Below are 25,180 nucleotides of genomic sequence, written 5' to 3'. Positions count from 1 at the left end.
TCCTTTAAATTATGTGGGAAAAACAAAAAGGCAGTTAAAAATAAGGATAAGTGAACACATAGGGGACATTAAACATAAAAGGGATACCCCGTTGGCACGACATATGGTGGAGAAGCATAAAGGTGACCTAACATCTTTTTACTTTCAAGTGATCGAGACCGTCCCTCAATCTGTCAGGCTAGGTGATTGGGATCGAAAGATATTACAACGAGAAACTAGGTGGATTTACCTCCTTGACTCCATGTCCCCTTTGGGATTAAACGAGCAACTTAGCTTTACCTGTTTTATTTAAAGTAGTGTTCATTTTGGTTTAAAAGATGAAAACTGTTTATTGGTATAGGTCCTTTTAGTGACCACCAATTTGTTCAGTACCTTATGGTGTGAACATAACTAATAGGTCTTTCTAAAATGTAATCATACTTATTTTGTATGATGGTCAGTTGTGGACCCTCTCACTGATTTCATTTTTGCTGCACGGTCATTTTTTTCACAAAACATTACCTTCCCCGTTATATATATATTCTTTTTGGTTTAGGTCATTGTTTTATTAAAAGTTTTGTATTATTTGAGCTCGTGTACATTTGCGGTATGATATACAATGCCTGGTACCGCCTTCTGTTTTTTCTGACCAGTTTACAATGCGGTGAGCTCTATTGGCCGAGTATGTCCTGATCATGCAGGCCAGCAAGCTTGTATGAGGCTTGGTACAAGTTAGATAGACCAGCGTGGAACGCTATGTGCTCCACAGAACGGAAGTACTCTGGCGTCATAGATTAAGCGCCACTTCCGGTTTCGTCGGACGCTCTGGAATGGCGGTGTATAAGAAAGCCCTTCTGGTAAGACACGTGCAGCCCTTCACTGAGAGCGGTCATTCCGGGACGCAGCTCATTACAGTTGCCCCGGATTTGCTGAGCGGTTACTTCGGGACGCAGCTTATTATAGCTTCCCCGGTCCGCTAGAGGCCCCACTCCTTCCCCTGATGAACCCTGGTGTATTTACCTGGGGGAAACGCGTCGGGTGGGCGGCAGCATATGGATGAGTACATCCTTTATTTTTTGACCATTGTCTTATTATCTGAGAGGTGCTAGTGTTTGTTATGTTGGCATAAGATTGTCTCTGTAGTACATCTGCTAACACAAGGTATACTCCTGTGAATACACTGTGCCTATGATTAGGGTATACCATGAGGTGTTGATAAAAGGCCTATGATTACTGTATATTGCAATTGATTATTTTGCCTCTATACATTAGACACCTTGTGCACCTTTCTTATATAAAGATCAATAGAAGGGTTACAGTCTACAGGACCCTCTTCTTGTGGAAACTATCCCACATTAGATCTTTAAAACTATCTTTTTACACCTTATAAGTATTTGTACACTTTATATTAAGTTATGGTGTGGTGGTGGTTTCATTTTGGATAAGATCCTGTAGGGTCATAAGGGAGAGCCGTCGACGAGTGGGGGCGCCACATCGATTTTAGGGTGCCAACCTCCGCGTGAGGTAGGGTGAGTGAGGGAAAGATCACGCCCCCCCCACCGTTTAGTCTCTATCCTTTCATTGTCTGTGTTAAGATAGATTAAGGTGTTACTGTCTCCTGACCTGGTTTTATGGGTATTTTTTACTCAGCATTTATTAAAAGTTATATTTTAAAGGGTTTTTTCAGTTCTCTGGTTATACCTTTAAATTATACCCTGTATGTATTGTTTTTTGGTTACAACTGCATACATTATTAACTACATATTTTAGATCTGATTCAGATGTTGTATTTACTTTGAAAAGTCATGAAGGGCTGTGCAATAATTTCTGAAAATGTAACTCAATCTCCATCTTCCCAGCCTAAATGACAGCTCCTTGGTGTCTCTCCCGATGTTGAGATCTCACACTGCTCAGTACAAGCTGCAGCTGTCAGCCAGGCAAGGAGGGAAGAGCTTGAACTCATCAGCGCTTTCATTCTATAGCTGGACTCATACAATGCTTATTATAATATCAGAACTATGCAACCATACATTGATCTGGTCTAAGAGATCAGTTTGTTAAAGGGACACTGTCACCTGAATTTGGAGGGAACAATCTTCAGCCATGGAGGCAGGGTTTTTGGGTTTTTGATTCACCCTTTCCATACCCGCTGGCTGCATGCTGGCTGCAATATTGGATTGAAGTTCATTCTCTGTCCTCCATAGTACACGCCTGCGCAAGGCAAGATTACCATGTGCAGGCATGTACTACGGAGGACAGAGAATGAACTTCAATCCAATATTGCAGCCAGCATGCAGCCAGCGGGTAAGGAAAGGGTGAATCAAAAACCACAAAACCCCGCCTCCATGGCTGAAGATTGTTCCCTCCAAATTCAGGTGACAGTGTCCCTTTAATGTATGCAGTTTATATGATCAAATCTGGTGACAAATCCACTTTAATTTATAGAGAAATTCTCATTGAGCAAGTGATTTAGTACATCACGTGCCCTTCACCCATATCTAGGTTACAGTAGTAGGATGGAATATAGATTGTATTACCTTTTAAAGGGAATCTGTCAGGATGTTTTTGCTATGTAATCTAAGAGCAGCATGATGTAAGGTCATCAAGTCAATAAAATCAGTATTTTATCTGTTGGAGATTATCACTACAGGACTAGGTGTCTTGTGCCTCCCAGTCAACTGCTTTATATAACTTCACCCCTAACACTGATGAGCGAGTATGCTCATTACTCGCGTTTCTCCGATGCTCGGGTGGTCTCCGAGTATTTCGGCGTGCTCAGAAATTTACTTTATGTCAACGCAGCTGAGAAACCACAAAAAATGACATAAGGTCTAATATCAAATATGAGAACCAACAAATTACAAAAAGACCTAAAACAATAACTTTTAATTATAATGATTAAAATCTCATAGGAAAAACCACACAAAAAAATGGTCAAACACTTAGTAATGCAGGCTATCTTCCTATACAGAATATATATGTAAAAAGATGTGTAATTAATAATTACAAGAAAATGGACTAGGGAGGATAGAGGTGCCTTTTCCTAATAGATTCCCTTCCCTGCAGCAGAGGTTGGCACCCTGGGATAAGATATGGTGTCCCCCTCAACGTAGGCTGACCCTAGGAGACCCTAACAAGGTATCCCTACCAAAAAAGCCACCACCAAACACACCAAAAATTGAAAATAAAAGTGCTGTTAGCAAGAAATTTATGAAGCCGCAACAGGTTCTATGGAGTTTATCACAATAGGTATCTCCTCGGTATCCTGACTATTAATGGTGTCTAGATATAAGAGTAAATGATGCAGATCAACAAATATTGCCACAATTCTGTGTTAGTTATTAATAGTCATTGCTTCTACTCACAGAGATATGGCAGTTCTTAGATGATATAGTTATTAGTGTAGATATTGGCCACAGATTATTTGTAATGTTTAAACCAGACTAATGTTCAATAAATAAAACAGTCTTGGTGTACAGAGAATAATCTGTGCATTTATCTGGGTATCACACAGTGTTTTGTTTTCACCAGAGAAAAAACAAAGTGTAATATACTGAGTAGACCTATATCAGGGCATAACAGCATCATCACCAGAAATATATGGGCATCAACGCCAGAGATAGCAAATAATTATTCAGCCGAAGTCTGCATAGTGTCACATAGCAAATGAACTCATGCATTGAAGTAAACCTATATATAAGAACATAGGGGCATCATCGCCAGAAATAACAAAAAATGGATCACTTTTGCATATTGTCATATATAGAATATATGTGCAGACATAAAGGCGTCATCGCCAGAGATATAAAGGCATCATTGCCAGGGATATCATCAAGAAAGGATCATCCCAATCAGCAAATGGCAGGGCCGGACTGGCCATTGAGCACTTCTGGCAAATGCCAGAAGGGCCGGTGGCAGTAGTGGGCTGCTCGCCAGCGCTGACTCCCCCCCCCAGCGCCGACTCACCCCCCCCCTTGCCAGCGCCGCCGCATTCAACTATACCAGCGTCTATGACGCCGGTACATTTGAATGCAATGATGGAGGAGAGAGCGTCAGCTGACACTCCCTCTCCCATCATTCCTCGCTCTGCCTCTGACACAGCGGTTGCGCGATGACGTCATATCATCGCATACCTGCTGTGTGTCGGGCGGGCAGACTGCAGTTGCTGAGACCGGAGCCGGGAGCATGAGGAGAGTGTTTTTTTTTCCGTTTTTTTTAAATATATCAATGAGTGATAACTGGATTGTGGGGCTATTAGGGGGCTGTATTACATTCTATGGGGGCTGTGCTGCATTACATTCTATGGGGGCTGTGCTGTATTACATTCTATGGGGGCTGTGCTTTATTACATTCTATGGGGGCTGTGCTGCATTACATTCTATGGGGGATGTGCTGTATTACATTCTATGGAGGCTGTGCTGTATTACATTCTATGGGGGCTGGCAGCATTACATTCTATGGGGGCTGGCTGCATTACATTCTATGGGGGCTGGCTGCATTACATTCTATGGGGGCTGGCTGCATTACATTCTATGGGGGGCTGTATTACATTTTCTGGGGGCTACATTATATTCTGTGGGGTGGCTGCATTATACTCTGGGGTGGCATCATTATGCTATATGTGGGCTGCATTATACTGTATTGAGGACTATGGGGAGTACATTATACTATATTAAGAACTATGGGGTGCATTATACTATGGGAAGTGAATTGTACTACATGGATGACAATGGCGGGGCATTATACTATATGGAGCACTATGAGGAATGTATTATACTATTTGGAGGACTGAGGAGTGTATTATACTATATGGAGGACTGTGGCAGTACATTATACTATATGGAGGACTGAGGAGTGCATTATACTATATGGAGGAACTGCACTGTATTTTAGTATATGGAGGACTATGAGGAGTGTATTATACTATATGGAGGACTACGGGGAGTGTATTATACCATATGGAGGACTGAGGAGTGTATTATACTATATGGAGGACTGAGGAGTGTATTATACTATATGGAGAACTGAGGAGTGTATTATACTATATTGAGGACTGAGGAGTGTATTATACTATATGGAGGACTGAGGAGTGTATTATACTACATGAAGGCCTATGAGGAGTGTATTATACTATATGGAGGAGTGTATTCTACTATATGGAAGACTGAGGAGTGTATTATACTATATGGAGGACTGAGGTGCACATTATGATATATGGAGGACTATGGGGTATATTATACTAAACAAGCAAAATGCTGCATATTCATCGAGTGAGTGGATTGTTTATGTGGGAACAGAAATCCTTGTTCTCAGCAGCACATCGCCAGTGTAAACTGTAAATGTGCTGCTGATAACATGATATTGTATGGGGACAGATTGAGCTAATTGTGATTGTTCTGTTCCCTTCATTCTTTCTCAGTTGGTGTAAAGAGGCCGGGAAACAAGCGAACGACTTCAGTATTGTTGATCACACTTGTTTAGTGGCCTGAGATCAGCACAGAAATGCTTCGCAGGGAGACCAGGCAAGGATGATGACAGATGCAGTTAGCTCCCGGCGCCTGGGAATAGTGCTAACTCTACTGCTTTTCCCAGCCGCCAAAGCATTTAATTCTGGTATGTGTAATGATTTTTAGAGTTGATGTCAGCTGCGTAATGTCAGCTGCTATCAATCCCTGGTGTAAGTAATGGAGAGGTGTCTATCAGACATCCCCAGTACTAGCCCAGACCTGAAGAGCAGTGACAGAAGTAACAATACCGCTCTTCACAGTCGCCGAGCTCAGCGCAAGACCCGGAATATCTGAAGAGCGGTCGAAGTACTGATGTCACCGCTCTTCAGAGTTACCGGGTCTCGTGCTGTGCAGCGGAACCAAAAGTGGCTGTAGGCAAAGTTTATGGAGCATCAGAATGAGGTTATCTACGAGATCCAGTTATGTAGGTAAAGTAGCGGCTTTTCTTGGTACTGCAACTAAAAGCCATAAATAGGACTGAGCTGTAATGCTGGATACCGCAGTAATTATATGTTATATAGTTGTGTTACCCTCCCCTCACTTCTTGTAACCTGCAAGTGTACAAAGATATTATACAGTCACCATGTGACAAGTGGGCCTGTGTAACTTCAAATGCCAGGGCTTAATTTTAGTCCCAGTCCGGCCCTGGCGAATGGAATATAAACAAAGCAAACAAATATCAGCACATCAAACAGCACCAGTGGGTTTGTCATAATACACTTATCTTAAGGGATTAATGTCCCTTATAAACTCCATAGAACCTTTTGCGGCTTCATAAATTTCTTGCTAACAGCACTTTTATTTTGAATTTTTGGTGTGTTTGGTGGTGGCTTTTTTGGTAGGGATACCTTGTTAGGGTCTCTTAGGGTCAGCCTACGTTACGTTGAGCGGGGACGCCATATCGTATCCCAGGGTGCCAACCTCCGCAGCAAGGAAGGGACTCTGTTAGAGAAAGGCACCTCTATCCTCCCTAGTCCATTTTCTTGTAATTATTAATTACACATCTTTTTACATATATATTCTGCATCGGAAGTTAGGCTGCATTACTAAGTGTTTGACCACACTATAAGGTACCCTACCATTTTTTTTGTGTGTTTTTTTCCTATGAGATTTTAATCATTATAATTAAAAGTTATTGTTTTAGGTCTTTTTATAATTTGTTGGTTCTCATATGTCTACGCAGCTGCATGATTTGCGACTGCTAGACAGCTTGAATACATGTTGGGATTCCCTAACAAACAGGCAACCCCCACATGTATTCAAGCTGTCTAGCAGTCGCAAATCATGCAGCTGTGTTGACATAAACTAAATCTCTGAGCACGCCCAAAATACTCGGAGACGACCAGAGCGTGCTCAGAGAAACTCCAGTAACGAGCGTACTCGCTCATCACTACGGCCAATCAGTAGTGTGGGCGGAGTTATGCAGGGCTCAGCATTCTGAGCCCTGCTAGATAAACAGTGATCATATCAACACGTCGGCTAGCATGTGACACATTGCTGGAATGAAGAAGCTCTGAATACTGATAGACTTTATACCTTTTGGACGCTGTATCAGACCTAACATTTGATGTACTGTGTCTTCAGTGCTATGATACATCCTTTCTTTTTTTAGGAGAGCTTTTTAAAACTAGACCACCTTGGATGAGTGGAGCATGGAAATCAGCAATAAAATCCAGCTTATCACTAAGTCCATCAATAAGTATGACTGACCGGGCAGCTTTACAGGCTGAGATCTGGCTCATCAAGGTGAGAATAAATGTCTCTGTTACCAATACACAATACATTATGCAACTTCCTAACATATGTTGTAGTTCAGATCTTCCCTATTTAGAACCTTGCTTGCTGTCAGGTCATAGAAACATTATGCAATTCTGTTACCAGTAAAGGTAATATAGGACATTTCTGTATAGTGTGGTCGTGCCTATACTGACTATTCAATGACAAAACATATTAATTAGGAAATGAATCCACACAGAATTGTCAGACTTCTTCAGATTAAAAAAAAAGCTGGACATTCAGTTTAAAAATTCTGTTTTTACACATATTGTTCATAGATTATATTTCATCTATCATATAATATTTTAGGGTCAAGACAAAAACTCAGAAAATACTCTTACAAATCGGATTAGAGAAGAAGAAAACCGCACTCCCAGTTTCACATTAGCTCAAGAAAAGAAACTTGTAGAGATGTCCATAAACGCACTGCCTAAAAGGTATATATACTCTTAGATCGAGAATTGGGGCAGATTAAATGGTCACTTTTAGAAAATGTGATCTCATTGAATGGATGATGTGCTAAATAGATAATCGCAAATCACTTTAATTGAAAAATGATGTCTTACTCTATAAACCACTCTAAAATGCTAAAACTATGGGCGTGATTCATCAAGGTGTTTATGCCACAATTCTGGCATAAAACGCCTTCCTTCAAATGTTGCAAAATTATTTTCATTTTCGTACCGTTTTGCCAAAATGAGTGGAACAACATGACACATGCAATACATTTGTTTAAAGGGGTATTCCCATCTCCAAGATCATATTCCAATATGTAGTAGGTGTAATAATAATAATATTAGCAAATACCTCCAATTAGAAATGTAGTATAGTTCTTCTGATTCACTATGTCATTAACCTCATGTGCAGGGCACTGCAGGAGCTTAGGTATCCATGGTTATGACCACTAACAGCTAACTAACTAACTGTCATGAAATTGGAAATTAGAAGAACTATACTACATTTCTAATTGGATGTATTTGCTAATATAATTTTTATTATGCCTACATTACTACATATTGGGATAGGATTTTGGACATTGAAATACACCTTTAATATATCATTTACCAAGGCAAACATTTGTCTTCCTAATTTTTTGTTCTTTGTTTTTAAGACTCATCACAATTAATGTATATGAATAAGAAAGGGTTTAGTGAGATTTGAAAAAGGATTTTTGTTATCGTGCTGAAATCTTCAGATTGTATGAAATCTAATGAAAAGCAGTTCTGATTACGGCACTTGACAGTGGCGCTACTCAAAGCTTGAAGACCTCTGGCCCCAACTATAATGGGTCTTTAATGATATTTGTTTTCTCCTATGAGCCAAAGTACCATTTGGGCTGGCAATGCATGGAATGAAAAAAGCTATATTTATTACTAGAAGTACTCACACATCATGTGTCGTATGTGGACTTCATAGTTGTCCTTTTTTCAGGAAGAATGTAGCTGGATTTGACAACTACCCAGCCACATCCACCCGGCAGCACCACAGTCTCCGTTATCAGTATGCAGCACTGTGCCCCACTAATCTACTGCACCTGGTGCTGATATCTTCCCATATACCAGCGTATGAGGTACTTCTACTTAACGTGTAGCTTTGATCATGTTACATACCAGAAAGCTCATCTCCCTTGGTTCCTGCAGGTCCTTCTAGATAGTGTGAAGCCCAGCGTGATACCTATAGTTTATGACGACTGTGGAACGACACCCGAAAGTCTGCTCTTCTGTGTGGAAAAAGCGTTGGATGGACGCACGGTACAGAGCATTGGGATTATTGCAGATGGAGATTCTCAAGAAATACACTTATTACAGAGTAAGAAATGGTGATAAAATGTCAATACTGGAGAGCTGGTCAGGGCATTGTGTAGGACTGGTCAGGCCATTATGTAAGACTGGTCAGGGCATTGTGTAGGACTGGTCAGGGCATTGTGTAGGACTGGTCAGGCATTATGTAGGACTGGTCAGGGCATTGTGTAGGACTGGTCAGGCCATTATATAAGACTGGTCAGGGCATTGTGTAGGACTGGTCAGGGCATTGTGTAGGACTGGTCAGGCCATTATGTAGGCTTAGTCAGGGAATCGTACAGAAGATATGTGAATCATTTGGACTTTGAAGGTACTATCATAAAAAAGAAAGTACGGTAACTTATTTAAAATACTGCATTTTTCACTTTAATCAACATTTGAGCCACTATTTGCTTAAAGAATAGCCACTGTCTTTTTTCAGCGATCTGTTAGCGTTTTTGCTTCAAAAACCACTAGTGGTTTCTTCATTGTTGAATGAACTTAAAAATACATCCATAAATTATATTGATATTACTATTAAAGGTGATGTCCCCTACTGAGTAAATTACAGCCCTGGGGTAAAGAATATGATAACAAAAACTTCCATGCTTGCAGCAGATGGACTGCTGGCTAACTGAAAGGGGATGTCTGGAATTCTGATTGCCTCCCACACTTCATAGATATAATGTACTTGATAAGCAATATAGATTATGAGGCCTAGTGGGGACACTGATGATAATGTCTGTAAAGTGCCACGTAACATGTTGCCGCAATAGAAGCAAGCAAAATAAATGAAGACCATGGCAACGACAGAGAGGCAACGCCGGACTTGGGGAGTTTAGTATTGTGGAGATGCTATGGTCAGTGGGTGCTCTTATCTGCTGGCTTGACTGTCTTTACAAAGACCGCATGGACCAGGGCTCATCCCATTGAACTCCTGTACCTTTTTCCCATAGGCGGAATACTACTCAGACAACACGGGGGAGGGGGGTTAACACAATGGGTGATACTTTATTGGATCACCAACAGTTAATAACATATAGTACAGCCCAAGCAAATAAAGAAAATGTTTCAGGAACATCAACTACCTCAACCAGTGAAAGCAATGAAAGGAGGGAGAAGTGAGGTCAGCACAGCCGTCCAGGTAATCATAAGAGACACTTTATTCAGTTCTCAAAGCATAACAATTGTATAAAAACAACCTGATGCATTTCTGGGACGTCAGTGACCTTAGTCATAGCCCCAGTGGCAGCCCGTTTTGGGTGGGCACCCACAGAAAGGGGGTAACGTAAAACTTAGGAAGCTGACAGAGTACATTGAGGTATGTGGCAATGGGGAACTGATTGTCCCAACCTGGGTTCTTCAAATGTCTTTGAGGGTTCAGTGATGGTCAGTGGAGCAGATCTGTATTCCTCCAGTTGGTGGCATGGTTCCTTGGCTGCTGTCTTGTAGAGTCTCACTGGAAACAGAGGCAGATCCCCCTATTATAGTCCACATCTCTTATTCAGAGATTGAGGGAAGGTGGGTAAAGAAAAATCTTCATTGTTCGAGTGTTCAATTAACCTGCATATTTTGTCCTTCAATGGTTACAAGAGTCAACCTGCAGGCTTATACAAACATACAACATACAGGCTCATATGTTATTTTCTCAGAGTGCTTTTGCATTGCGTTCTTGCCCACATTCAGTGGCCCTGTCAGGACTTGTGTCCAAAACTCCCCCAAAACGGGATTCAGGCATATGCACCGACGAGGCAATAGACTATAATTGTGTTGACAGAGTCAACGTGTGCTCTGATGTGCATCATTTTCAAGCATATACGCTTACTGCAAGCGGTCACTCAAATCTAGTAGCCTGCATCTGGGTGTCCACCTCCGGTAGGCGTATGTGCCCGAAAATGATGCACCACAGAGCACGTTGACTCTGTCGGCACCATTTAAATCTATGGCTCTATCTACGCTATGCCCAAATCCCATTTTGTGGGGTGTTTGTACGCAAGTCCCGATGGTCCACTGAATGTGGGAAAGAACACAAAGTGAAAAGAGCCTTCATGTTTATGGTGAAATAAAAATTAATTCCAGACAGCCCCTTCAATTATCAGATTACAGATCCTTTTAAAGCCTGTAGAAAGGGGAGAAGCACTGTAAAATGCAGGCAGAAACGGGAAAACAGTGCTGAAGCTCATAGCAAGTATGTTCTCTGACTACAGTACTGGATTCAGAGCTACAGTGGCATGTAAAAGTTTGTTCAACCTGATCAAAATTACTGCTATTGTGAATAGTTATGCAAGTTGAAGATGAAATTATCTCGAAAAACCCTAAAGTTAAAGAAGACACATTTCCTTTGAATTTTAGGCAAAAAAAAATTGTCTTTTTTTTTTTCATTTTAAAAATTACAAAGAGGAAAATGGGCTGGTGCAAATGTTTGGGCACCCTTGGAGATTTGTGTGCTCAGATAACTTTGACTAAGATTTCAGACCTTAAATAGCCTGTTAGGCTTATGGCTTATCATTATTAGGAGAGGTCAGGTGATACAAATTTCCCAACTTCATAAAACCCCGCCTCCTATGACCTTGTGCCAAAAAACAGCAGCCATGGGTTCTTCTAAGCAGCAGCTTAGCACTCTGAAAATGAAAATGGTGGAGGCCCACAAAGCAGGAAAAGGCTATAAGCAGATAGCAAAGCGTTTTCAAGTTGCCCTTTCCTCAGTTTGAAATGTAACTAAGAAATGGCAGTTAACAGGGACAGTGGAGGTCAAGTTAATTTCTGGAAGACCAAGCAACATTTCAGTGAAAGGTGTTCGTAGGCTTGCTAGAAAAGCAAATCAGAATCCCAGCTTGACTGCAAAAGATCTTCAAAAAAATTTAGCAGGCTCTGGAGTTGTGGTGCATTGTTCTAGTGTTCAGAGACACTTGCAGAAATATAAACTTCATGGAAGTGTCAACAGAAGAAAACCTCTCCAGCATTAGAAGTTTGCAAAAGAACATCTAAACAAGCCTGATTGACCAATGAAGTTAAAATAGAATTCTTTGACCACAATGATAAAAGGTATGTGTGTAGAATTAAGGGCACAGAATTTCAGGAATAGAACATCTTGCCAACCATTAAGCATGGGGGTAGATCAATCATGCTTTGGGGTTGTGTTGCAGCCAATGGCACGGGGAACATTTCACGGGTAGAGGGAAGAATGGATTCAATGAAATTTCAACAAATTCTTGATGCAAACATTACACCATTGGTTAAAAAAAAAGCTGAAGATGAAAAGAGGATGGCTTCTACAAATGGGTAATGATCCTAAAATAGACTACCTCAATAGGCACAAGCTGAAGGTTTTACAATGTCCCTCATAGTTCCCTAATTTGATCATTGAAAATCTGTGGCTAGACCTCAAAATATCAGTGCATGCAAGACGACCCAGGAATCTCACAGAACTTGAAGAATTTCCCAAGGATGAATGGATGAAAATCCCTCAAAAAAGAATTGAAAAGCTCTTGGCTGGCTACAAAAAGCATTTACAAGCTGTGATACTTTCAAAATGGGGTGCTACTAGTTATTAACCATGCAGGGTACCTAATGTTTTGCAAAGGCCCATTTTACTTTTTGTAATTCTTAAAAAGATAACAAAATTAAAAGGCAACAAAATTAATAAAGGGGATGGGAGAACTACAATACCCAGATAGATTAGCGAAATTAGGATTATTTAGTCTAGAAAAAAGACGACTGAGGGGCGATCTAATAACCATGTATAAGTATATAAGGGGACAATACAAATATCTCGCTGAGGATCTGTTTATACCAAGGAAGGTGACGGGCACAAGGGGGCATTCTTTGCGTCTGGAGGAGAGAAGGTTTTTCCACCAACATAGAAGAGGATTCTTTACTGTTAGGGCAGTGAGAATCTGGAATTGCTTGCCTGAGGAGGTGGTGATGGCGAACTCAGTCGAGGGGTTCAAGAGAGGCCTGGATGTCTTCCTGGAGCAGAACAATATTGTATCATACAATTATTAGGTTCTGTAGAAGGACGTAGATCTGGGGATTTATTATGATGGAATATAGGCTGAACTGGATGGACAAATGTCTTTTTTCGGCCTTACTAACTATGTTACTATGTTACTATGTTAGATTGTTATATATATATACCGTATATACTCGAGTATAAGCCGAGATTTTCAGCCCAAATTTTTGGGCTGAAAGTGCCCCTCTCGGCTTATACTCGAGTCACGGTCGGCGAGTGAGGGGGAGAGAGGGCTGAGGCATACTCACCTAGTCCCGGCGATCCTGGCGCTGTCCCTGCAGTCCCACGGTCTTCGGGTGCCGCAATTCTTCCCCTGTTCAGCGGTCACGTGGGACCGCTCATTAGAGAAATGAATATGGACTCCACTCCCATAGGGGTGGAGCCGCATATTCATTTCTCTAATCAGCGGTAACGGTGACCATTGATAGAGGAAGAGGCTGCGGCACCCGGAGACCAGCTGTCCAGGAGAAGGAGCGGGAAGCCGGGAGCAGGTAAGTATCGCATATTCACCTATCCCTGTTCCACACGCCGGGCGCCGCTCCATCTTCCCGGCGTCTCTCACACTGACTGTGCAGGTCAGAGGGCGCGATGACGCATATAGTGTGCGCGGCGCCCTCTGCCTGATCAGTCAGAGCGGAGAGACGCCGGGACGAGACGCCGGGAGCTGCAAGCAAGAGAGGTGAGTATGGCATTTTTTTTTTTATTGCAGCAGCCACAGGCAGCATTATATATACCGGTAGCACAGCTTTATAAGGAGCATCTATGTGGCACAAATGAACGGTGCAGAGCACTATATGGCTAAGCTTTATAAGGAGCATCTATGGGGCACAAATGAACGGTGCAGAGCACTATATGGCAGAGCTTTATAAGGAGCATCTATGGGGCACAAATGAACGGTGCAGAGCACTATATGGCAGAGCTTTATAAGGAGCATCTATGGGGCAATAATGAACGGTGCAGAGCACTATATGGCAGAGCTTTATAAGGAGCATCTATGGGGTAATAATGAACGTTGCAGAGCACTATATGGCACAACTTTATATGGCACATCTATGGTGCAATAATGAACAGTGCAGAGCACTATATGGCACAGCTTTATATGGCACATCTATGGGGCAATAATGAACGGTGCAGAGCATATATGTGGCACAGCTTTATATGGAGCTTCTATGGGGCAATAATGAACAATATGGAGCATTATATGTGGCAAAGCTTTATACAGAGCATCTATGGGGCAATAATGAACGGTATGCAGCATTATATGTGGCACAGCTTTATACAGTGCATCTATGGGGCAATATTGAACGGTATGCAGCATTATATGTGGCACAGCTTTATATGGAGCATCTTATGGGGCAATAATGAACGGTATGGAGCATCTATTTTTATTTTTGAAATTCACCGGTAGCTGCTGCATTTCCTACCCTAGGCTTATACTCGAGTCAATAAGTTTTCCCAGTTTTTTGTGGCAAAAGTAGGGGGGTCGGCTTATACTCGGGTCGGCTTATACTCAAGTATATACGGTATATATATATTTTTATATATACACATATTTTTTGGCAAGAATACAAAGGAATCTTTAACTTTAGGCCTTTTATAGATCTTCAGCTTGCTTAATTGTTCACAATAACAGTAATTTTGACCAGGGGTGCCCGAACTTTTACATGCCACTGTACACTGCTCAGTGCTGCTGCATAATGTTCTCCACACTGCTGCTGATGGACATGTGTTACACAGAGACACACTAGCCAAAGGAAAATCAGAAAGTAGAGAGAAATCGTGCAGAGAGTTAAAAAAAATGCAGGCTACGAGACACATTAATTGTGTTCCTTTTGGACACATATAACCGCTTGTTCAGAAACATTATCTGAAAAATACTGGTACAATTTAGGTATATAAATCCAACTGCTTATCAGATTAAGAGCACAGAAATCAGCTGTGATGATGATGTGACACGACCCAACGGGGCTTGGGTCAGCAGACGTGCAACACACTAGCAACAAGATGGAAATGGGGAGAAGAAGGCCCAACTGATAGGGAAATGGGAGATGGTCACCACCTGAGCTCAAACCTGAGCCTTTCACGGCACTTCCCTAGCGCCCTAAGTGGGTCCTTTTCACCACTACCATCAGGAACCTCTTCCCTCGCTGTCACCTAACACTGCCCCGGCTAGTGCACTGGCCGGCAAGGGGCGCTAGCCTCACCACTGTAGATAATACCAAACAGGGGACAGTGACAAACACGAAAGGGATGAGGTAAAAAAACAACTTAGCTTCAACTTCCTCTGCTGCACCACACAGCAGAATAAAGGCAACGGGATCGCGAGCTCACAAAACCAGCTGATACACCACAGCAGCCAGCGAGCTCCTTCCTCCAGGCTTTGTCACCATAGATTGCTCTATCACTGACAGTCAGCTGATGTATCTGGTGACCATTTAAAGGATAATTGGAGTGGTCACCACCCACATCAGCTGACTTAGCCACACTGCAGTTACAGCTCATCGCCAGCGGGGGAAAACAGATATTAACCACTGCTGGTCCTGAAAGGAAAAAGTTATATTTAAAACAGAGAGAAACTAGAGCTGCCACGAATCCAAATATGGGTCGTGACCTAAGCCTTTACATCGGCCCCCTCTGGACTGATTGTCATGCACCCCCATGTGCCATATAGTCACATTCTATGGATTGTAATGTATCTGGCTTTGGAAGGAAAAAGTGTGAAATCTCATCAAGGCCATTGTATAGAGAACAGCATCCACTCTTGAATGCATGTAAGGCTTTTAGTACTGAGAGTGCATATATGATAAAGCATTACTAATCAATCATTTCTTTCTGATTTCTATTTACCAGGCATAAGAATCAGTTCCCAGAGTGTTCTGAGATCTGACATTAGGGAGTTTTGGGAGAAACTAGGAAGCTGCGTGCAGGCAGAGAGAGATGGTGGCCATATTGACATATTTGTCCCACTAGCAGCTTCAGGTATGACAGATTTGATTGAATCATGTCATAGTAATTACTAAAACTTAACTAAAAAAATCAACAATATGTGAAATATCTAGCCTAAAGTAATCACAACGACTTGTAATAAATTGTGAAATAAAGCCGACCATACATATCAGATGCTGAGGAACGATGCTTGGACCAATAGCCATCTCAGACACCTCTCTCCCACACATGGGGGCACCCCTGTGTTCTCTATGAAAGAGCTGCCGATAGACATATCTGCTGGTGGCTTATCTGTGGGAGAAAAAATCGGACATTCTCTATCGACATCTCCTCCGACGATCAGTTGTCCGGTGCAATCATATGAATTACATTGTCGGCCAAATCCATCTACTGGCTTTTATCTACCCATCTGTGACTGTCTAATAATCCAGCATCTACCAATAGTAAGTTCCATTAGTTTAACCTCTATCTGACCTCGGACGGGATAGTACGTCCGAGGTCAGATCCCCTGCTTTGATGCAGGGCTCCGCGGTGAGCCCGCATCAAAGCCGGGACATGTCAGCTGTTTTGAACAGCTGACATGTGCCCGTAATAGGCGCGGGCAGAATCGCGATCTGCCCGCACCTATTAACTAGTTAAATGCCGCTGTCAAACGCAGACAGCGGCATTTAACTACCGCTTCCGGCCAGGCGGCCGGAAATGACGTCATCGCCGACCCCCGTCACATGATCGGGGGTCGGCGATGCGTCAGGATGGTAACCATAGAGGTCCTAGAGACCTCTATGGTTACTGATCACCGGTGGCTGTGAGCGCCACCCTGTGGTCGGCGCTCACAGCACACATCCATTTCTGCTACATAGCAGCGATCAGCAGATCGCTGCTATGTAGCAGAGCCGATCGCGTTGTGCCTGCTTCTAGCCTCCCATGGAGGCTATTGAAGCATGGCAAAAGTAAAAAAAAAAGTTAAAAAAAATGTGAAAAAAATAAAAAAAATATAAAAGTTTAAATCACCCCCCTTTCGCCCCAATCAAAATAAATCAATAAAAAAAAAAAAATCAAATCTACACATATTTGGTATCGCCACGCTCAGAATCGCCCGATCTATCAATAGCGAGAAAAAAATTAGAAACGCCAGAATTACGTTTTTTAGGTCGCCGCGACATTGCATTAAAATGCAATAACGGGCGATCAAAAGAACGTATCTGCACCAAAATGCTATAATTAAAAACGCCAGCTCGGCACGCAAAAAATAAGCCCTCAACCGACCCCAGATCATGAAAAATGGAGACGCTACGAGTATCGGAAAATGGCGCAATTTTTTTTTTTTTTAGCAAAGTTTGGAATTTTTTTCACCAGTTAGATAAAAAATAACCTAGTCATGTTAGTTGTCTATGAACTCGTACTGACCTGGAGAATCATAATGGCAGGTCAGTTTTAGCATTTAGTGAACCTAGCAAATAAGCCAAACAAAAAACAAGTGTGGGATTGCACTTTTTTTGCAATTTCACCGCACTTGGAATTTTTTTCCCGTTTTCTAGTACACGACATGCTAAAACCAATGATGTCGTTCAAAAGTACAACTCGTCCCGCAAAAAATAAGCCCTCACATGGCCAAATTCACGGAAAAATAAAAAAGTTATGGCTCTGGGAAGGAGGGGAGTGAAAAACGAACACGGAAAAACGAAAAATCCCAAGGTCATGAAGGGGTTAATGTATATTTTGCTTTCTTACGCTGTTTTTTTTTTTACATATAAGGGCACACATTACATCGGATCTTCAATGCAATCTTCACTTATTCTAATAGCTTCTCATCGTCACGTGTTCTGTGCCCTAAAGTCTACCATGGCTCATGCACAGATTCTAGTCTGCCCTAATGTTTTACATTGCATTGCAGAATCTGGAATGGAAATTCTTGGGCATCTTTCTCAGATAGCTGGGGTCCCCTTTTCGTCCCCATCTGGAATTGCAACAGGATCCTTCCATAATAGTAAGTTTTGGCCTGAAATTTTCAACAGTTGGCATTTGTTGCATTAAAAGAAGGAACAGCTAAGATCATTGAATCACAATATTGGAGGTACAAGAAAAATCCTCTACTTCGTACTACATTAATCTGATATTCTAGATAACTCCTCACTTTGTATGTTTCAGATTTTGTCTTTAGTACTCTATAGTTTATTTTCTCCCAACCACATCTACAATAATCCCGGGAAAAATAATTACAAATGAATGCAAATAGCATAGCTAAAGCCATTTCAGCGTAATTCACAATCATCAATAAAGGTTTAATAAAATTGTTAGCATAAAAAAGTAGCTGTTCTTGTGGCATAAAAATCTGGCTGATTTTGTAATGAACATGCGTATTGATATTTCATTCCATTGGAAGGGTAAAATCCTCTTTAAATAATTTGGACTATAAATTGGCTCTTATTAGTACAGTGTAGTACTGTGCAAAAGCTTTAGGCAGGTGTGGAAAAAATGTTGCAAAGTAATAAAGGTTTAAAAATGAAATGTTAATAGTTTATTGTTATCAATTAACATAATGCAAAGTGAATTTAAAAAAAAGGAAAATCTAAATCAAATTAATATTTGGTGTGACCACCCCTTGACTTCAAAACAATATCTTTTGTTCCTTCACTTTGCTAATTGATAGAAATAGACTATTCATTCTTCGATTTTTTAAACTATTCTTACTTTGCAGCATTGTTTTGCACAATAATGTATATTTTTGCACATATATACCTTTAGTATATGGCCATGATTCATCATTGCTTTTGCATCCTTTTTTTTGTCTAGTTTTGTGACTGTTCGCGCCTTTTTTGTCTGCACCCAATTCATTATACTATTTATGCTTTTAAGTCTATTTTATATGTGTTTGCCTGATGTTTTTGCCTAATTCATCAATTGCAACATTTTAAAAAGTCACAATATTTGGAGCAACTACACTTTAGTTCCCTTAGTATATTTTTAAAACCTCCAGCATTTGGCAACATTTTTGCCCTATTTTGTAAAAAGTGCACCCATTTACGTTTGGAAAAGTTGTTCAAGTAAAAAAAAAAAAGACCATATTTTACTTTGTGGCAAATTCATGAATAACGTGCGCAATTTTGACAAATGTGGTACAAAAATAGGCAAATAATACCACATGACAAAAAAGGTAAGTGACTTAAAATAAAGCACAAATGGTGACTCGGTGCCTATGTATAGAATTGTAATTGAATGTCTGTTATGTCCTGTATTGGAAGGATTGTATTCCTTGGGTGTCTTTTTTTTTAATTATGAGGAGACTAATATAAAACAGGATTTGATAATGAATAATAGAATAATGGCATCTGAAGGAACACTTTAAATATCATGATTCTTTTTAGATTAGTATTACCATGACTTTGGTTCTGGAGCTCTCAGCCCCTACATTTTTCACTTAAATGCCAGATACTATTGGAGACTACTAACATTGGTGCATTTCTAGAATGTAATGGTGCTGTATTCTGCCAGCATTAATATATCAATATTAGTCCTCAGTGAATGGCTGCCTGTCCCCCAAAAGAGTGGATCTCCTCCTTTTACATACTTCACTGATATGAAGCTACAAGCCTGGTGTAGACAAGCTGGCGTAATCGAAGAGGCTCTACAAGTGGTCAGGAAGCAAATGAAGAAGTATCTAGCTGATCTTCAGAGGAATGTCTCCGGAAAGATAATAGGTATTTAGCCTGCGGTATAAGATTATTTTCTATATGACATAGATACTTAATGTTTAGCTGCTTGAATACTTCCACTGGCTGTATGAATCATGAATATAATGTTTTCTTTCAATGCAGGGCAGTTCATGTATGATGCAATGCCAATGGTAAAGGTGCTGACCAACCATGAGGTTGGTGAGGCTTTAACTGAGGCTTTGGTGGAACTTTCTAAGGAGAAAAATGTATGTATATGCAATAAAATGGCAAGAGATCAAATTATAGATGGGTAGTCTTCAAGAAGCTAGGAATAATGCTTTGTTGTTTTATCTTGGTTGTCTTGTTCTTTTTCTTATCTTAATTACAGGACCATCCTTTGGAGTTCCTTTCTGTTTGTCTGTTAAAGAAATGTCGCAAAAACAAAGAGATCAGGCATCAGCTGCTGTTATCAGAGGGAAATATAGATGATACACTGTCAGCATGTTTGAAGGTAAAGACTTACCAGAGATAGACACTAACAATGGAAGACCTCTCTGTGCAAGAAATGTATTTATACCTATGATTTCAAAATCCTAATTTGGTAGTAAAGATGGTAAGTGCCTCACCACTGAGTTTACCTGATATGTGAAATATCTCCAGTGTCACTATTCAGGTTTGGATTCGTGACAGCTCTGGTTCCGCTGTAAGTTAAATGTAGTTTTTTCCTTTCAGGCCAGCAATGGTTAAATGTCAGTTTCCTTGCTGGTCAAATAGTCATTTGACGCATCAGTTAACTCTCTGGTTGCAGTCGTGCTTCTGCTGTGTTTGTGGAGTTTGTGGTCCTGGCGCCATATTCTCAACAGTGTGGTGCTTTTCAGCGGGGACAGTGTCAAGTTCTATTTTTTATTTTTCTGTCTGTCTTATTGATGTCTCTCTCCCTGTGTTGTTCTCCATCTGCAGTGGTGAGGCTAGCGTTCTTGCCGGTCAGCGCACTAGCCAGGGAATAGTGAGGAGACAAACAGGGTTTAAGCACAATACAGCGGTGGGGGGAAGAACCTGCTTAGGGCATTAGGGGAGTCTAGGGACAGGCACAGGTTGGAGCTCAGGAGATGACCCATCCCTTGTTCCCTACTCTGATGGCCTTCCTCTCCCCATTCCATCCCATTGTTTGGTGTTACCTTAGTTGTCTGAAACCAACTTGTGATGTCTAATAGCTTACCTAACTGAAACATACTTTAGCTTCCATAACCCCTTCACCACTGAAGCCTGTTTTAACCTTTGTGACCAAGCCAAATTTTACAATTCTGGCCAGTGTCACTTTATGTGATAATAACTCTGGAATGCTTTAATGGATTCCACTGATTCTGAGACTTTTATCGTTACATATTATACTTCATGATAGTGGTAAAATGTGTTCAATAAGACTTTATTTGTGAAAAGAAATGGAAAATGTTGAAAATTTTGCAATTTTTTAAACTTTTAATTTTTATGCCCTTAAACCAGAGCGTTATGTCACACAAAATAGTTCATAAATAACAATTCCAACATGTCTAATTTACAGCAGCACAATTTTTGAAGCATAATTTTTTTTTGTCAGGAAGTTCGAAGGGTTAAAAGTTGACCAGAGTTTTCTTATTTTTGTAACAAAATTGAGAAATTTATTTTTTTAGGGATCACATCACACATGAAGTGACTTTGAGGGGCTTATATGATAACATTCTAGAAACTGCACCCATCAAGGTGCTCAAAACAACATTCAATAAGTTTATTAACTCTTCAAGTGTATCACAGGAATATTTGCAATGTCGAAGGAAAATACGAACATTTAACTTTTTTCAGCAAAATGTTGCTTTAGACACAAATGTTTTTATTTTCACAAGGGTGGCAGGAGAAAATGGACCCCAAAACTTGTTGTGCAATGTCACCTGAGCATGCCAATACCCCATATGTGGAGTACTGTGTGACTTTTTGAACTCAAAATTTACTCTAATCGAGATTGGACACCATGTTGCGTTTGGAGAGCCACTGATGTGCTTAAACAGTAGAAAAACCAACAAGTGATGCCATTTTAGAAACTAGACCGCTCAAGGAATTTATCTAAACATGTGATGAGCACCTTGACTCCCCAGGTGCTTCACAGAATTTTACAACGTTGGTCTGTGAAAATGAAGACAAATATATTTTTCCCACTAAAATTATGTTGTAGCCCCCATTTTTCATTTTAACAAGGATAGCAGCAGAAAATGGAGCCCAACATGTGTTGTGCAAATTCTCCTGAGTACACTGATACCCTATATGTGGTCAAAAAGTACTTTTGAGGAACAGTGCAAAGCTCAGAAAGGAATAAGCACCATTTTCGAGTTCAGATTTTGCTGCACTGGTTTGAGGGTGCGATGTTGCATTTGGAGAGTTTCCGAGGTGCCAGAACAGCAGAAACCCCTCATAAGTGACCCCATTTTACAAACTACACCTCTCAATGAATTCATTTAGGAGTGCAATAATCATATTGACACCACAGGTGTCATGGAATTGTACTGTATACCATTGGGCAGTAAAGCAAAAATAACTACATTTTTACCACCAAAATTTTCTTTTAGTCCCAGATTTTACATTTTCACACATGAAAGTGGGTAAAAATTACACCAAAATTTGTCCCAAAATTTCTGCTCAGCACAACAATACCTCATATGTGGCTGTAATGTTAAACTATACAGTGAGACTCGGGAGGGACATAGCGCTATTTACCTCCTTTAGTGCAGATTATCCTAGAATGGTTTGAAGCCTCCATATACAGTATAGAGCCACTAAGTGCTAAAAGAGCAGAATTCACTCTCAAGTATCCCTATTCGGGAATTTGAGAAACAGAATCTGGACTAAGCAAATATTATTCATTACACCATAAGGAGAGTAAGACAGATATCTAGCATAGAAGATGGTGACATATACCTGCTAGAACGTGAATGGCAGACCATTTGGAAATAATTAGAAAACCCAATAGCAGAAACAGCAAATATATGGTTATAGAAGGTCAGAAACCAAATGTTTAAAAAAGTGAAAAACCTTTCTTTCACAAGCAAATGGTTACATGGCGGCACTGAAGAAAACGGGTCCCCACACTACATAAAGATACAGGAAAGATAAATATCTTGGTACCGTGTTAGCCAGTAGATAGAAAAATATTTAGAATTGAGAGTCTTCAGTGGTTGATACCTTTTAATGGCTAACTGAAAAGATGGTAACAAATTGCAAGCTTCGAGACTACACAGGTCTCTTCATCAGGCACAGACTAAAACAAATTCTGAAGAATCACATATTTATACACAACACAGCACAGAACTGTCATTATGGGAGAGTGAATGTTTTATTGTCCTCTGATTGGGGTCTGGTTCTGTTATGATGACCCCACATGGTCTGAAGTGCAAATTCCTTAATTGATTTAAAAAGACAGAAATCCATGCGACACATTCATTCCTGCACTAAGTGTGTCAAAGGTTGTCATAAGTTTATACTCCCAGATTCTCCTGTCTCTCTGAGATTTGAAGCTACCTTTCAATACAAGTAATTTCAGGTCCATGGTGCTATGATCAGGCATACAAAAATGTTTGGCCACAGGTAGATCCATTCTTTTTTCTTTTATTGTATGGCAGTGAGAATTTATCCTTGTTCTCAGCTTTTGCCCTGTCTCCCCAACATACAGACCCCTAGTTGGACATTTAGTACAAATAATTAAGTACACCACATTAGATGTGATGCAGCTGAAGGTACCTGGGATCTTGTAGTCCTGATGTGAATTGGGGATCTTTATCTTGTCCGTGGTCATTATAAATGGACAGGTTTTACATTTTTTCTGGTTGCAAGGAAAGGATCCTGCAGCTGTTGGAGAGGAAAGGGAGCTTCTGACAATGATGCTTCGTAGATTTGGGGGCTGCCTAAAACACAGTAGTGGGGGTCTGGAAAAATGGATTGTAGTCGGGCATCTTTTTGTAGTAAAGGTTGTAATTTCCGTGCAGCTCCCCTTAGCACCTCCAGATTTGGATTGTAGGTAACTACTAGAGGTACCCGGTTATTTTCTTCTTTAGCTTTGTAATGTAGCAGGTGATTCCTTGATATTCTAGTGGCTCTTGTGATCTGGTTTTCAATTGTTCTTGGATGGTAGCCCTTTCTGAGGTGACCAAGGTGTTCTTACCTATCCATGGGGTTGGAACATATACGACTGTATCTGATGGCTTGGCTGTAGACAATAGAGTTTTTTATGTGTTTTGGATGGAAACTGTCCACGAGAACAGCAGGGCTTAGCCCGAGCACAAGTCCCACAGGACTGCACAAAAGAACGCACATCCCGTGACAAAGAAGGCCACCAAAAGGATCTAGCCACCAAATCTCTGGTACCAAAGATTCCAGGATGACCCGCCAACACCGAACAATGAACCTCAGAGATAACTCTACTAGTCCATCTATCAGGGACAAACAGTTTCTCCGCTGGACAACGGTCAGGTCTATCAGCCTGAAACTTCTGCAGCACGCGCCGCAAATCAGGGGAGATGGCAGACAAAATTACCCCCTCTTTGAGAATACCCGCCGGCTCAGGAACACCCGGAGAGTCAGGCACAAAACTCCTTGACAGGGCATCAGCCTTCACATTCTTAGAGCCCGGAAGGTACGAAACCACAAAATCAAAACGGGAGAAAAACAGCAACCATCGAGCCTGTCTAGGATTCAACCGTTTGGCAGACTCGAGATAAGTCAAATTCTTGTGATCCGTCCACGCGATGCTTGGCTCCTTCAAGCCAATGTCGCCACTCCTCAAATGCCCACTTCATGGCCAACAACTCTCGATTGCCAACATCATAATTGCGCTCAGCCGGCGAGAATTTTCTAGAAAAGAAGGCACATGGTTTCATCACCGAGCCATCAGAACTTCTTTGCGACAAAACAGCCCCTGCTCCAATCTCAGAAGCATCAACCTCGACCTGAAACGGGAGCGAAACATCTGGCTGGCACAACACAGGGGCAGAAGAAAAATGATGCTTCAACTCCTGAAAAGCCTCTACAGCCGCAGAGGACCAATTGACCACATCAGCACCTTTCTTGGTCAAATCAGTCAACGGTTTAGCAACACTAGAAAAATTAGCGATGAAGCGACGGTAAAAATTAGCAAAGCCCAGGAACTTCTGCAGGCTCTTCACAGATGTCGGCTGAGTCCAATCATAAATGGCCTGAACTTTAACAGGGTCCATCTCGATAGTAGAAGGGGAAAAAATGAAACCCAAAAATGAAACCTTCTGAACCCCAAAGAGACATTTCGACCCCTTCACAAACAAGGAATTCGCACGAAGGACCTGGAACACCATTCTGACCTGCTTCACATGAGACTCCCAATCATCCGAAAAGACCAAAATATCATCCAAATATACAATCATGAATCTATCCAGGTACTCTCGGAAGATGTCATGCATAAAGGACTGAAACACAGATGGAGCATTAGAAAGCCCGAATGGCATAACCAGGTACTCAAAATGGCCCTCG

The 25,180-nt window shown here is 41.1% G+C and overlaps 1 protein-coding gene across 1 annotated transcript in view; it reads left to right on the top strand.

Annotated features, from left to right (window-relative positions):
- The window catches only part of ECT2L (epithelial cell transforming 2 like), a 176,587-nt gene that overhangs the window by 102,561 nt on the left and 48,846 nt on the right, over positions 1-25,180 (top strand). Inside the window, exons 6-14 of the mRNA XM_069725941.1 lie at positions 7,099-7,232; positions 7,572-7,699; positions 8,694-8,832; positions 8,903-9,071; positions 15,906-16,034; positions 17,896-17,988; positions 19,514-19,699; positions 19,817-19,920; positions 20,043-20,165. Of these exons, the coding sequence (XP_069582042.1) occupies positions 7,099-7,232; positions 7,572-7,699; positions 8,694-8,832; positions 8,903-9,071; positions 15,906-16,034; positions 17,896-17,988; positions 19,514-19,699; positions 19,817-19,920; positions 20,043-20,165 (1,205 nt within the window). The remainder of the gene's footprint in view (positions 1-7,098; positions 7,233-7,571; positions 7,700-8,693; positions 8,833-8,902; positions 9,072-15,905; positions 16,035-17,895; positions 17,989-19,513; positions 19,700-19,816; positions 19,921-20,042; positions 20,166-25,180) is intronic.

Source organism: Ranitomeya imitator, chromosome 5, assembly GCF_032444005.1.
Source record: "Ranitomeya imitator isolate aRanImi1 chromosome 5, aRanImi1.pri, whole genome shotgun sequence".
Taxonomy (NCBI): domain Eukaryota; kingdom Metazoa; phylum Chordata; class Amphibia; order Anura; family Dendrobatidae; genus Ranitomeya; species Ranitomeya imitator.
This window is presented reverse-complemented; position numbering and strand designations above follow the sequence as displayed.